The 15761-nt window shown below is 40.4% G+C and overlaps 1 protein-coding gene across 1 annotated transcript in view; it reads left to right on the forward strand.

Annotated features, from left to right (window-relative positions):
• Positions 1-15761, forward strand: part of LOC150081094 (astacin-like metalloprotease toxin 5) — a 78507-nt gene that overhangs the window by 10705 nt on the left and 52041 nt on the right. The window contains exons 2-3 of the mRNA XM_090380916.1: positions 347-420; positions 661-727. Coding sequence (XP_090237042.1) covers positions 347-420; positions 661-727 — 141 coding nt within the window. The remainder of the gene's footprint in view (positions 1-346; positions 421-660; positions 728-15761) is intronic.

Here is a 15761-nt window from a genome sequence, read left to right on the forward strand (position 1 = left end):
ACCATGTAAACAGCGCGTGCTGATATTTTTTTCTATTCGTGACACTGATTCCCCATTATACTGACTTCAAAATATAGAAAAAAGGGAGGAGATGCTTAATCACTTAACCAATTCTGAATCATGTCCGAGATATACTTGTTATACGTGATTGTTATTATATCTTTAAAATTTTATTCGCACACCTTAAGTGGAAGATAGTTTTTTTAAGCTGTGTTTGCAACATAAAGTAATTAATATTTGATCTCTCTTTGGTATTTGTTTTAAAGTTAATTGCAATATACTGCATATCCTGTTACTTCGTTGAGTGACCTAACTATATATATTTAATTTATTTTTTCTCGTATAGTCAATGAAGGAGATCTTCCAATGCAAAATCCTGAGTTACTAGAAGGTGATCTTTTAGGCATTCGCATTCCTGCTGTAAGTGAAATGATTTTGTTGAATGTTTCCCGTAACCTTCATCCATGTTTATTATCATTTGTTCATTACCGTGTGCAATATACAGCTAATGATTGTTGACTGGATAGAAATCTCTCTTCATTAAGACAAAGAATTTGTATCCAGCCAAGACGTTCATTTGAAAGCTGGTATTCGCACATTATATTAAAACATTTGCTTCTTTTTGTATATATCATTTTAAGTTGCATCGTCTACTTCCAGGATCGAAAAGATGGAATTCCGTGGCCTAATGGAATAGTAGCTTACGAAATAGATCGGACATTCTCCGGTGAGTGAAGTTACTTTGTCCAGTCAATAAGCATCCTAATATCTGATAAGAGAACAAACATACACGTTAACAATTTTTTTCCTGCTGACAACGTTGTTGTTGTTTGATTTTCCGGTGCAATGGTTACTTAGGCCATATTGCACCTATCAATGTGTTTCACACTACTTATGTCGGCTGCTATGAATGAAGTTAGAAGCTGTCATATAAATCTATTCGTTTTAGAAAAGAGAAAAATTTTGGAAGATTTGATTTTTCGCCTATGATATGGCCAAGGGACAATGTCTGTAAGTTTCAGAGAGTGGTGAATAACGATAGACGGCCATTATTATACAAAGCGCATTCCAGGAGAATGTTTTACTGTGAATGAATGAAAATCTGTCGGATTTATCAAGGGACGTTCCACCCGCCTGATATGATAGAATAGAATAGAATAGAATCTTTAATTGCAGCAGATAGACATATAATTAGTCCCGTCACGGCATGGTGGTGCCAGGGGTTAACAAAACATACTTACAAAAGAGATACACATGAGAAAAAAAGATAAATCAGATTATTAACAAAGCACAGTTTTACATTTTCAGTTCGACGAGGATTTCCTTCCTGTATTTTTTGTTATTGACCACTTCTTGGAAGTCCCCGTCGATGGCTTGCAGTGAGGGCAGCATTTGCTTTGGCAGGAATCTGTCGGTTAGTACTAGCCGGTTACGGTTTGCAAGCAGCTGTGCTGAAGACCGGAGATAAGGGGGAGGAATGCGCCAAGAGCAGTGATCCCAGAAGTTCGGCTCTGTAATTTTACCGGTGGCCATCTTGAGGGTAAACAGCAGCCTTCTTTCTCCGATGTAGGACCGGAGCCTGCGTAGGTGAAGAGCTTCTGCTAACTTCTGCTGATTTGATCTCTTTTGTATCGGAGGCGTTTTAACCCAGGCGCTCGACACCATCTTCCTTTGCTTAAGCAAAGCTTTCGACAAGGTATTTCATCAAAAATTAATTAATAAATTGGATCATTATGAGCTCAAAGGAATCATTGGCTCATTATGAGCTCTTGACTGGATAGCAAACTACTTGGAAGGGAGAGAAATGTCAGACACTTTTAATGGTAGGATCTCACATCCTTTTAAACCCAAAATGGGTGTCCCCAGGGATCATACTTAGGTCAGTTGCTATTTCTGATTTACGTCAAACGACCTGCCAAGTATTCTTGGATATGATCAAATCAAAATTAACATATTTGCAATACCAACGATTGTATCATTCTTAACTCTGATTTGATTTGATTTGATTTTTTTATGGCGCATTGGTAGCTAAGACCATAATGCGCCAAGTCACATTTAAAATGCTACTAAAAATTTTGGTAGCCAAGGCTACCACGTCAGGCAATTAATTTTTAGGTAAAAGAGGTAGTAATTGAAAGCATCTTAACTCTGCAACGAATAATTCAGTGGCTGAATGAAAATAGAATGGTTGTCGATGAAAGTAAGTGCGAACTGATGAGTTTTGCCAATGTACACAAAAAAACAAACTTTGCTTTGCTTATTTCATTAACAACAAGGCGATCAAAAAAGTTAGTCCTGCCAAAATTTGGGTATTTTCATCAAAGAATCACTTTCCTTTGATGTCTGTGTATCAAATATTGTGAGGGCAGCTCACAAGAAACTAGAATTTCTTAAAAGAGTCAACCGAGACGTCAATCAATTGGTACTATTCAAGTGTCTTTACAGAATTTATATTAGGCCATCCTTAGAATATGCCTCCCATGTCTTGGTCCCCACATGCAATTTACCAAAAACAAGAAATTGAAAATTTCCGAAAAAGATCAATACAATATGTTTGTTTTTAAAGTGGATTAGAATACAATGAGAAATCCTGCCAAGAGTGGTGTGTATTCTATGGAATTGAAATGCTGGAGGAAAGAAGAGACAAAGCCGATCTACTCTTATTTAATCAGTTGCTATTTGGTACCATCAATTGCCCTTTCTTCCTCTCACAAATTATCATCAATAAATTGATTATCATCAATTTACTGATGGGACGCCCCTGGGAAAACCATTGGCTAGAAGGGTGTTAGTTACATTCTAAGGGTGAAGCGGACTCCATAAGCAAAGGTTACAAAGTTCATGGGACGTTCAAATACAAAATTTTGTATTGCTGCGCTTTCAGGGTAAACTTCCAATTTAGTACAAAATTTAATACAAACTTTTGAAATCCATGTGTAAATATGATTTTATATTAGAATATTTCAAATGTTGACATTTAGAATAAGGAGAAGATATATTGTTAAAAGGGATCAAAATTAAATGCAACTACATATAACAACAGGACTGTAAGATTAATTAACAAAGCAAATTTACTTTTTCCATTTTTTATTTGATGAAAATTGTATTCCAAGTCTCTGCTTTGGAGCTGTGTAATTTTAACTTTGTTGCTGTGCGCTAAAGCATGTTGTTTGCTCTTTTAATAAATAATTGGTCTCTGTGGCATAGGGTACACTGTGGAGGGTCATTATCCGACAATAAGGAAAGGTGGTTCAGAAAAGTGCGCAATATTTGTGTTCTGAATAAGGCTACTTCTTCTTGACACTTTGTCCGGAAGCAAAAAGCTCATAATTGTGATACAAGATTAATTTGAAGGCGATTGTTATGTACTTGAGTTTGCCACTGAAGTTGGTTTGGTTTTTAATGGCGCATTGGCAGCCATGGCCATAATGCGCCAAATCAAAAATAAAACTAATACAAAAATATTGGTCGGCCTTAAAACAGGCTACCGTGTCAAAAAGGTAAATATGTTACTATGGTTAGAGGTTATGTAAAAGGTATAAGATATAAACTTAAATCTTTGTGATTTTGATTTGATTTGAGTTTTATTGGCGCATAAGCAGCTGAGGCTATAATGCGCCAAATACCGGTCATATGTAAAAAAAAAAATTAAAACATTCAGTGACCTAAGTAGTTAGGCCACCATGTCCAGATGTATAATAACAAAGATATAAAAAAATAAATCAATAAAGACGTAACAATAACATAAATTTTAAATACAATTAAAAACTTTTATCGATTTAAAATAGCTAAAAACAGCAGACACGTTGTCATTGTCGGATAAAATCTGACTGAGTGTATACGGCTCAGTCAGATGGTTAAAAGCGGTAGAACGAGTGCTGCTAAAATCTGGACAGTCAATTAAAAGGTGTCTGATCGTTAAAATTGTGCCACAGGACACACACATAGGAGGGTCATCAGCCCTCAGCAAAAACGAATGTGTCAAATGACTATGTCCTATGCGGGTCCGGGCAAGAACAACTTCCTCCTTACGATTCCTGCGCAGACTAGACTGCCACGGTTCAATTAAAGGCTTTATACGGTATAGTTTATTCCCAGTCTGTCCATTCCACAACTCCTGCCATTGGGAATGTATCTTCTCGTGTATTATTTGCCTGTAGTCTGTATAGGGGACTGACAGGCAGAGATTATTATTAGGGATTGCTGATTTGGCTGCGGTGTCAGCCAAACCATTTCCCCTAATCCCAATGTGGCTGGGAATCCAGCAGAAGCGGATGTCATATTCGCGATCATGGAGAACGTGAATCTTCTGCTGAAAAAATCTTTGTGTATAAATTGATCGAGTGTAAAAAATTAAAAACGTCAGACATGTTGTCTCTGTCACCTAAAATCTGACTGAATGTAAATAGTTCAGCCAGATTATTAAAATTTCTAGAAAAAGATTGTCTAAAAACAGGACATTCAATAAAAACGTGAGAAACAGTTAAAATAACGTTACAAGTCTCACACATAGGTGGGCCATCCGCCCCCAGCAAAAAGAGTGTGTTAGATGGCTATGACCTATGCGGAGCCGAGCAAGAACAACTTCTTCTTTTCGGACCCTGCGTAAACTGGACTGCCATTGCATGATTACAGGCTTAATATGGTGTAGTTTATTCGCGGTCTGTCCGTGCCAAGAGTCTTGCCATTGGGAATATAATTTAGAGCGTATTATTTGCCTGTAGTCTGTATAGGGGACTGACAGGCAATTACTGTCCAGGGAAATGGCTGATTTGGCAGCGGTATCAGCTAATTAATTTCCCCGGATCCCAATGTGGCTTGGAATCCAGCAGAAGCGAATGACAAATTCTGATTCAAAGGCAGAGCAAAGCATCTGCCGGATTCGGGGCAGGACCGGATGAGAGTTGTACCTCATCGATACTAGAGCCTGTAACACGCTAAGTGAATCACAGTAAATCATGTACCTTTGGTAATCGCTATTTATAATGAACTCAAGGGCTACTTCAATTGCATGCAACTCTGTGGGATCTTGAATGATAATGCCTTGTGAGGAAATACGACAGCAGATCCCACATAAGATTCTGACTGAAGTTGGTTGGTATGGTTTTAACGGAAGTTTATTGGCATAAGGGCAACTAAGGCCAATTATGCCTGTCACAGAAATTCTGCAAATGATTTTTTTTTCAGTCATACAAATAAATAAATTCTTTATTGCTAATAACTACAGAACATGTACTAGGGACAATAATACTAAACACGGCGACATGGCCAGGAGTTTTACATTATAAATGAGATTAATTGGCAAAAAGAAAAATTTACCGTTACATGGAAATTATGAATTACACAAAGTTAAACATGTAAAAATGAAATTATAAGGACTGGACGTCATATGGAGGAAATTATCCCAGTTCCACAGATGTAATCCACTCGAGGAGCATGTGACGGTATTCCTAGTCGGTAGCCAATTTCTGAAGGTCGACTCCAAGACGGAGCAGTGCCTGAATTTTGGGGAGTGCCTGGGCAGGTAGGAACCGACTACACAGTTTCAACCGGTGGTATTTGAGGATTAGTGTGGGCTCTGACCTCAAGGATGGCGGAGGATTGTGCCACTGACAGAAATCCCAGATGTTTGGGGCGTTTATCACTCCTGTGTGGCCCCGAGTGCCAAGCGAGTGATCAAAGCGAGTCTAAAAGCGAATCTCAAAGCGCCTTCTCTAGAATTAGTTGTTTTCAGAGAATTTTCAAGCTTTTGTTTACGAAGTTATTTCTTTTCTGCTCTTCTCAATAAAGAAGTAAGCTTTTCAAAAGAAAGGAAAGGTACCTTTCTTCTTCCTGTATATAGAACTAACCTACATAACACACTAACCACTAATCTCTTCTCGCTTGGTCACTGGTGGCACCGCTCCTGCCTCCACGTGGCGGGGCCGGTAACCTGGGGGAAAAGTTATCCTCTGGGGCAAAAAGGAGCAACCATGGATTGCGACAACTACCCAGCACTTGAGTGCTTTTTTTTTTTTTTTTTTTTTTTTTTTTATATTGCAGTTAACGTTTACAGTGTGTTATACAGTTTTATCTCTTTAAGGAAAGTGAAGACTTTGTCTACATGTGGCATATCTGCTAAAAGATGGGCAATGCTCGGAGAATTCGTTGCTGAAAAAGAGGCAAATAAAGTTTGACGCTCATTTTTATAAATCGGGCAGTCAATGAGTATGTGTTGGACTGTAAGTTGGGCTTTGCAGTTTGTGCAACGTGGTGGATCAGCGGCTGTAAGTAGATAGAGATGTGTCAGGTGTGTGTGACCTATTCGTAATCGGGCTAATACAACTTCTTCATGACGGTTCTCACGAATACCAGACTTCCATGGTTTGAGATCTTTTTTAATGCCGAGTAATTTGTTATTGGCCTGACTCTGCCAGGTGCGTTGCCATTGTTCCATACATTGTTTCTTTATAATGTGCTTGTAGTCAGATGCAGGTGTAGTAAAGGCTTGGGCTATAGGGTCGGTAGCAGTTTTGGCAGCTAGGTCGGCCTGTTCATTTCCAGAAATTCCAGCATGACCAGGGATCCAACATAACAGAACTTGTTGTTTCTTCTGGTTTAACTTTGTCAGAGTATTCCAGATCTGTCTAAGTAAGGGGTTATCATTTTTTGTATTGCGTTGTATGGCTTGGATAGCACTAATGGAGTCTGTATATACAACACTGTGCAATATGGTTTTTGAGAGTGCATAGTTTAAGGCTATGTGGATAGCACAAAGTTCTGCAGTATAGCTGCTACATTCTAAAGGGAGTTTCTTGGATATAGTTGTGTCGGGAAATACTGCTGCTGCTCCAACATGATTGTTAGTTTTAGACCCGTCTGTGTAAATTGGTGTGTACTGGCCGTGCTGGGTTCTCAGTACTGTGTACATTTGCAGTGCGTTCTGTTGGGATAAGGTGTGTTTTCCCCAGGCTGTCAATGAAAAGTCACACGGTGGTATATAGTATGTCCAAGGTGGAACTTCATGAGAGGCAGTGGGCTGTATTTTACTAAAGTCGATTTGCCAATCGGCCTGCAATGAGCAAAGACGTATCCCAGTTGGTGGATTTATTGATGGATAGGCTTGGTATAGGTTTATCCATTTAGGGGAGAAAAGTCCGTTCCAAGTGGGATGGTTTGGATGCCCTTTGAGTTTTACTGCATATTGTAATAGAAGCATTTGTCTGCGTAGCTGCAGGGAGGTTTCATGTGCTTCAGCATATAGGCTATGGACAGGTGATGTTCGGTACGCCCCCAGTGCAAGACGTAGAGCACTGTGGTGCACAGGATCAAGCCAGCGTAAAGCACTTTGTCTAGCAGAGCTATAAACTACAGAACCATAGTCTAGACGTGAACGTATTAGCGCATGGTACAACTGTAATAGTGTGTATCGGTCAGCTCCCCATGTTGTCCCTGATAGAACTCTTAAGATATTTAGCTTTTTAAGACAGCTGATCCTGAGTGTTTTTATATGTTCCAGGAAGGTGAGCTTTTGGTCAAGTATCACACCAAGAAAGCGGACACTAGGGACAACTGGTATGATTTGATTTTCTAGTCGAAGTTCTGGGTGTAGGTGTAGGTTACGCTTCCTGCAAAAGTGTATACCGACAGTCTTTTGGTTTGACAGGCGAAAACCATTGTTTTGGGCCCATTTTGCTATTTTGTTGATTGCACATTGCAGCTGTCTCTCTACCATCCGCATATTAGGAGAATGGCAGGCGATACTAAAGTCATCGGCATACAGGGTAGTGGATATTGTTTGTGGCAGGTCCTGTGTTATTGAGTTCATTTTTATATTAAAGAGGGTAGCACTTAGCACTGATCCTTGGGGCACTCCTTCTTCCTGTATGAACTTTGAAGATAAGTGGTTGTGAAATCGAACTTGAAATGAGCGGTGTTGTAGGAAGTTTCTTATAAACTGTGGTAGGTGTCCGCGTAATCCCAGATCGTATAGATTTCGCATTATACCGTATCTCCAAGCAGTGTCAAACGCTTTTTCAATGTCAAATAGGACCATCGCAAGATGTTCTTTGCGTACGAAGGCGTCACGGATGTTTATTTCTGTCTTAATCAATAGGTCAAGAGTGGATCTACCTTCACGAAAGCCACACTGCACTGGATTCATAAGGTTATTTCGACCTAGAAACCAGGATAGCCGAGCGTTGATCATTTTTTCCATTACCTTGCATAGACAGCTGGTGAGTGCAATAGGTCGATAATGCTGCGGATTTGAAGAATCTTTTCCAGGTTTTGGAAAAGCCAAAACATAAGCATGCCGCCATTTGTCAGGGAAAGTGTTTTCTTTGAATATTCTGTTGAAGAGCAATAATAGTGTCTTGAGTGCAGATTCAGTGAGTTTTGCTATCATTATGTAATGTATTCCATCTGGACCTGCTGCACTGAGTTTAGTGGAGGCTAGAGCATGATGTAATTCTGACATTGTGAAAGGGAGATTGTATGCAGCACTGGATGTTGATTCAAAATTAATTGAGTGTTTTTCAGCTTGTGCTTTGAGTGTCTGGAATTGTGGCGAGTATGATGTCACAGCTGATATTTCCTTGAAAGATCTACCTAGAGCGTTTGCAATCTCCTCTGGTTTTGAAATATCAGAGCCATTTACATTAAGCATGGGACAGTTGACACTTGGATGTTTTGCATACATACGCTGTATTTTAGCCCAAACTGTTTGGGTTTTTGTCATTTTTGTAATTGTGGAAGCGAAACGCCTCCATGCTTCCCTTTTGCTGGTCTGTCTAACTCGTTTTGCTTTTGCCCTTGCCCTTTTAAAGCAGATGAGGTTTTCTGTTGTTGGGAACTTTCTGAAGATGTTCCATGCTCTGTTCTTCTCTTTTTTTGCGGCACTACATTCATTATTCCACCACACTTTACAGCGGGCCGATATTTTAGTGGATCGTTTCGGAATTGCTTTGTCCGCTGCTTGCAGTATTTTGTTAGATATATGTTCTACTGCCAAGTTTATAGGTGTTTGTTGAACTTGTTTTTCTTCTAGTGTAGCTAGCTGCTTGTACATATCCCAATCAGCTTTGGAGAATATCCATTTTGGGATTCGGTAAAAAATATGGGGAACGCTTGTATCAATGCGGCATATCACAGGGTAATGATCACTGCCCAGTGGGTTGCTGTGAATAGTCCATCCGAACAGAGGGTATATGGTTGCTGAGCATAAAGAGACATCAATAGCTGAGGTAGATCCTGTGGGAAGATGCGTATAAGTGTGGGCTCCATTATTGAGAGTTATCAGATTGTGTTGATCAAGTAATTTTTCGATAGTTTTTCCGCGCTTGTCCAGGTTGTGGTTTCCCCACAGCGGATGGTGACTGTTCAGGTCTCCTAGGATACAGTAGGGTTTGGGAAGCTGGATCACTAGTTCTTCTAATTCAGCGTAGCTTATGTTTTGGTTAGGTGGTAAGTATAATGAGACTATGGTTAAATCAAAGTTGACATTGATTCGTGCAGCAACTGCTTCAAGATTTGTCTTTAGTGGAATTGCTTTTGAGGGTATCTGGGAGTTGATGATCAGCGCTACTCCTCCATGTGCAACGTTGTTCAGATTGTGGGCAACACGATCTTGCCGATGTATTACGTATTTCTGAAGGGAAACAATTATATTTGGTGTTAGATTGGTTTCTTGTAGGCAGAAGGCAATAGGATCATACTGCGAAAGGAGATCTCGGATGTCAGCCAAATTACTGCGATAGCCTCTGCAGTTCCATTGTAAGAAAATAAGCATTATTTTGGTTTAGTGGGGCCATCGATTTGTTTTCGAGGTGCAGAAGGTTTAGATCGCTCAAGTTTACCTTTTCCCTTCTTTGGGAAATAAGGTTTCGCTGTATCCATCTCCTCTTCAGTAAAAAGTTCTAAAATCTGTCCATCTTGGTTTGAATTATCTTCTGAATCCATGTAGTCTGTTTGGTTTGAGTCGGGAGTGGTAGACACTGTAGTATTTTGCTGTTGAGTGGCATCTGGTTGTATTGTGATCGGCGTATTTATTGCTTTGCTTTGTTTGCTTTTTGTTTGGGGTGTTGGCACAGAGGACAATATTGACTTTGCCCATTCAGCTAGTGACTTTGTTGGTGGTATGGTGACCTCTGTTTGGGTAGCAATTGATACATGATTTTTGGTTATTTGGGCATAACTTGGCTTGTTAGTATTTGGAACTGGTAAGGATTTTTTAGCTTCTTGGTAGGTTACATTATGTTCAGTTTTGTATCGCTGTATCTGTTTTTCGCGTTTCCAAAGGGGACACTCCTTCGACTACGCCGGATGGGCTTCTTTACAGTTAATGCACTTTGGAGTTGTGTTAGTGCAGTCATTTGTAGAATGTTCAGTGGATCCACATGTGGCACAGGCAGCTGCTCCTCTGCAGACCGTCTGTGAGTGCCCAAATTTCTGGCACTTATAGCAGCGTAATGGATTTGGTATGTATGGTTTAACTCGGCAGTTAAGGTAACCGGCTTTGATCAATGTTGGTGGTTTAGGATTATCAAAAGTAAGGATTATATTCCGGGTAGGAACTAGTACATTATCCTTCTTCGTGAGAATTCGCCTTACATTGATGACTCCTTCTTCTCGTAATTCCTGTTTGAGTTCTTCATCTGACAAATTGAGGAGGTCCCACTCAGTGATGACACCTCTTGACGTGTTCAAGGAAACGTGCGGTGAAACGCTGACCGAAATTCCACCAAAGGATTGTAATTTTTGTAGTTGTTCAGATTGTCTGGCAGTAACAACTTCAACCAGTAGGTCTCCAGATCTTAACCGACGAACTGTCTTGGGAGTACCTATTATGCTTTCTAGGCTTTTTTGCACTAGGAAAGGGGAGAGTTTTCCAACTGGTTGTTCTTGAGTTGAATGTATAATTAAAAAGGTTGGGGTTCGGATTCTGCCTACGTCAGTCTTTTGACGTTTTGCTGCGACAGAACCGGACTCCTCTTGTTCTTGCCTTGTCAGAGTTTCTTCTGTGTACCCAGTGTTTTTCTGGGTTTTATGGACTTCTTGCTCCATTTCGCCCTGGAAGGGAGATCTTTTCCCCTCCAGGTTACCGGCCCCGCCACGTGGAGGCAGGAGCAGTGCCACCTTTGTGACCAAGCGGTAGTTGGTTAGTAGTAATATGCAAAGAAAAAAGGGGAAAAAAAGAAAGAAGGTTAATTTTCCTCCTGTTCAAGTAAAGTGATTTCTTTACTGAAGCTTATTTAATTGATTGTTAGTGTAACGCTGTAAATAAAGAAGACGATTTTACTTATTCAAGAGAGCGCAATTCACTGGCAAATACACTTGATCACAAAATCGCTTGGCACCTGGGGCCATTAAAATGGCCCCGGGTGCCAAGCGTTCCGTGGCCAAGCGATTCTAGTGCGTCTGTAAAAGCGTTTTTTCCTAAAGAGATTTTCAGCGAATAGATTCTATTTTTGTTTCAACAACCGTTTTTCTTGATTTCTCGATTAAAGTAGCTCTTTCGCACTACAAGAAGTAGGCAAAGGCCCAGGAAGGAAAACCACCTTTCTGTTTCTCTTTATATTAATACTAACTTCCTAACCCAGCCGCTTGGTCACCTTGTGGCACTGCTCCTGCCTCCCCGTGGCGGGGCCGGAAACCTGGGTGGTAAAGCAAACCCCCAGGGCCAAAAGGAGCAAAACATGGACTTTGAAAACTTTCCCCCGATTCAGACAGCAAATCCAAATTCAAAGGATTTGCACCAACCTAATGATGACAAAACCAACCGAAAGAGACTGAAGACGGATGATTCCCTAATAGAACATCCGAGTTTCCTGATCCTGCATTCCTTAGCGAACCAGGCCCTAGGCAATCTATCGCCATTCCTCATACAAAAGTGTCTGGAAAATGTAGCAGGTTCCCCCAAAATGGTGCGCCGTCTCAAATCTGGTGACCTGTTGGTTGAGACTACAAGCTCTAAACACTCAGAGTACCTTCTCAAGCTCACAACATTCAATGGAATCCCTGTTAAGGTGTCACCACACGCAACACTCAATACCTCCAAGGGTGTTATCTCAGAATGGGACCTAATGAATGTTTCAGAAGAGGAAATTGTCAACGAATTGCAGGATCAGAAGGTCATACAAGCGAAGAGAATCATGATTAAGAAAGATGGCGAACTTATTCCAACTCGCAGTATCATACTGACATTTAGCTCACCCAACCTACCATCATCAGTAAAAGCCGGGTATTTGAACTGCCGCATTCGCCCGTATATCCCAAACCCGCTAAGGTGTTATAAATGTCAAAAATTTGGACATTCCCAAACTGTCTGTAGAGGCGATGCCGTATGCCCTAACTGTGGATCGAAGGAACATGCCCAAGCTGATTGTAAATCGCAGTCCTCACTTTGCCCTAATTGTAAAGGCAATCACCCAGCTTTCTCAAAAACATGCGATCAGTGGAAATACGAGAAGAAAATTCAAAAATACAAGATAGAAAAGAAAGTCTCATTTTCCGAAGCCAGAAAACAATTACAGCAACTAATACCGATGCCAAAACGTACATATGCCGACGCTGCTCAAAAATTTCACTCAATATCAGTTCAAACAGATACATCAATCCCGCCAAGCATCTCTATTTCTGAATGGGCTCGAACTTTACTCTCTACTGTACCTCAGTCCTCAAAGCAACAGACTTCTAATAGATCTAATAACACACCAGTCACGATACCTCCTGTTACTCTTACAACTCCTGTAAGATCTAGTCAAACAGAAAACTCTGATCCCGGTAACAAGCAGCATGCTGAATCTTTCTTCATGGACACGAATGAGACTTGCTCTCATGAAGAAACGGAAACCATTCTGGAAATTCATCCAGAAGATGTAATAGACGCCAGACCAATATTTTCAAAGAGAGACAAAATAAAAATTGACCGACAGAAACAGACTTCCAAAAAGCAGACAGACACAGCTTCCTCATTTAAATCCAAACAATGAAAAACATCATCCAATGGAACTGTAGAGGCTTTCGCAGCAATATCGACGACATCCATGAGATAATTAAGCGTTATAAACCAATTGGAATCTGTTTACAAGAGACATATTTAACACCTCAGGTGTCTACTTCGATAAAAAATTACACTCTCTTTCGGCAAGACAGACCTGCTACTAATAATGCTCACGGAGGGGTAGCGATACTTATAGATGGAAGAGTACCCTGCAAACGCATTCAGTTACAAACCAATGTTGAAATTGTTGCCACACGAATAGCCATTGGCGTTACCCTAACACTTGCTTCAATCTACCTGCCACCCAGTCGCCCTTGTACCATACATGAACTTGAAGATCTCATTCAGCAGTTGCCAACCCCTTTCTGCTTATTGGGTGACTTCAATGGACACCATCCATTGTGGGGTTCTTCCAATACAGACGGACGGGGAAAAATCATCGAAATGCTTATTGAAAGACGGAATCTAACCATATTAAATACTGGTTCGCCAACTTACCTCCACCTCCCAACAGGAACAGTCTCTTCAATAGATCTCTCTATCTGCTCTCCAATCCTTTTCCCTAGTATCCAGTGGACAGCTCTGGATGATCCACTCAATAGTGACCACTACCCTATAATATGTAAAATTGAAACTTCACACTGCATACCTTCAGAAACTCACACAAAATGGAAATTTTCCAAGGCAGACTGGGCAAAGTATACCACTAACGTATCCTTCGACAATCAGATCATCAAATCTCATCCGATTGACACAGTTGCCGACCATATTACAAAACAGATTCTAGCAGCTGCATCCACCGCCATTCCGCAATCAAAGTCAAGCATTCGTAGAAACAGAAATTATTGGTGGAACGAGGATTGTAAGAATATAAAAAAAGACAAAAACCGTGCATGGAATTTATTCCGCAAACATCCTACCACCACTAATCTTATAAATTACAAGAAAATTAGAGCTAAAGCCCGTCATATTAGAAAGAAAGCAAAAAGAGACTCTTGGGTTCAATTCGCAACTACAATTAATAAAAATACTGATGTAAGAATTATTTGGAGGAAAATAAGACAATTAAATGGTAAATTTCCCCCTTTGTCGTCCCCACTTTTCACCGTGAATGGACAGGAGCTATCCACTCCTGCAGAGATTGCAAATGCTCTAGGGACGGTATTTTCACAGTTGTCTGACTCTACGGCATATGATCCATCATTTCAAAAGATTAAAGCTGTAGCAGAAAAATCCCATCCGAATTTTAGAACTACATCCTCTTTCCAATACAATACACCACTTACTTTGGTAGAACTTCAAGAAGCTTTATCCACCGCTAAAAACAGTGCTGCTGGCCCGGATGGAATATACTACATAATGTTACAACATCTAGACAATAAATCATTATCTTCGCTACTGACCTTCTACAATCGCATATTTATGGAGCATTCCTTCCCCAGCCTCTGGCGTCATGCTTTTGTACTGGCGATACCCAAACCAGGGAAAGATCATTCTATTCCGAACAATTACAGACCCATTTCGCTCACAAGCTGCCTAATTAAAACCATAGAAAAAATGATACACCGTCGACTAACGTGGTATCTTGATTCCCAAAATATTATCTCTGACAATCAATTTGGTTTCCGAAAACACCGATCATCTCTAGATCTCATGATCAAAGCGGAAACAGACATCAGGAATGCGTTTATCCAAAACAAACATCTAGTAATGGTATGTCTCGACATAGAGAAGGCTTTTGACACCACTTGGCGGTTTGGTATCCTGAAAGATCTTCATTCCCTGGACCTGAGAGGACACTTACCGTACTTCATACAGAATTTCCTACAACACAGGACATTTCAAGTTCGCTATCGGCAAGTACTTTCGCAAACATTCATACAAGAAGAAGGAGTCCCGCAGGGCTCTGTACTCAGTGCAACCTTATTTGCAATTAGAATAAATCAGATGACAAAAAATATTCCAAAAGCTGTAAACTCTTACCTCTATGCTGATGATTTGACTGTGTCTTGCAGCTCGCAAAACATGAGCTTTATCGAAAGGCAGCTGCAAACATCTATAAATAACATTGAGTTATGGATGATACACAATGGTTACCGATTATCCTATCAGAAATCTAGAGTCATTCACTTTTGTAATAAACGAAAGATGCATCCAGATCCAGAGATACAACTAACAAATCATCCCATCACAGTGGTGAATAGCATTCGTCTCCTTGGTTTAATTTTTGATAATAAACTGAACTTCTTAGAATATATCACACATCTAAGGACTGCTTGCCAGAAAAAAATGAATTTATTAAGAATTATCTCTTCTACATCATGGGGTGCAGATCGGTACACCTTACTTCACTTGTACAGAGCCCTGATCAGATCTCGCCTTGATTATGGCGCCCCGGTGTATGATTCAGCTAGGGAAAGCGTGCTAGCACGTCTTGCCCCCATTCAACATTCTGCCCTCAGAATTGCTGTAGGCGCCTATAGAACATCGCCAGTGCAAAGTCTTTATGTCGAAGCCCATGAACCTCCGCTCAGCCTCAGGAGAAAGATGTTACTTTTGAACTATGCAGCCAAAATTCAAAGTCTGCCTTCTCACCCCAATTGGCCAATACTTAACAACCCACAGTTCTCAATGTACTACAGAAATAAACCTAGAGCAGTTCGACCTGCTGGCATCAGATTACAGGAACTATCACAAAATTGGAATATACATCTGGACAAAATCCTTCATGATCTGACCAGTTCAGATCCTCCATGGTCCTATATTAAAGCATCCTGTG

The sequence above is a fragment of the Mastigoproctus giganteus genome, chromosome 9 (genome assembly GCF_048544385.1).
Source record: "Mastigoproctus giganteus isolate SK-2022 chromosome 9, ASM4854438v1, whole genome shotgun sequence".
Lineage (NCBI taxonomy): Eukaryota > Metazoa > Arthropoda > Arachnida > Uropygi > Thelyphonidae > Mastigoproctus > Mastigoproctus giganteus.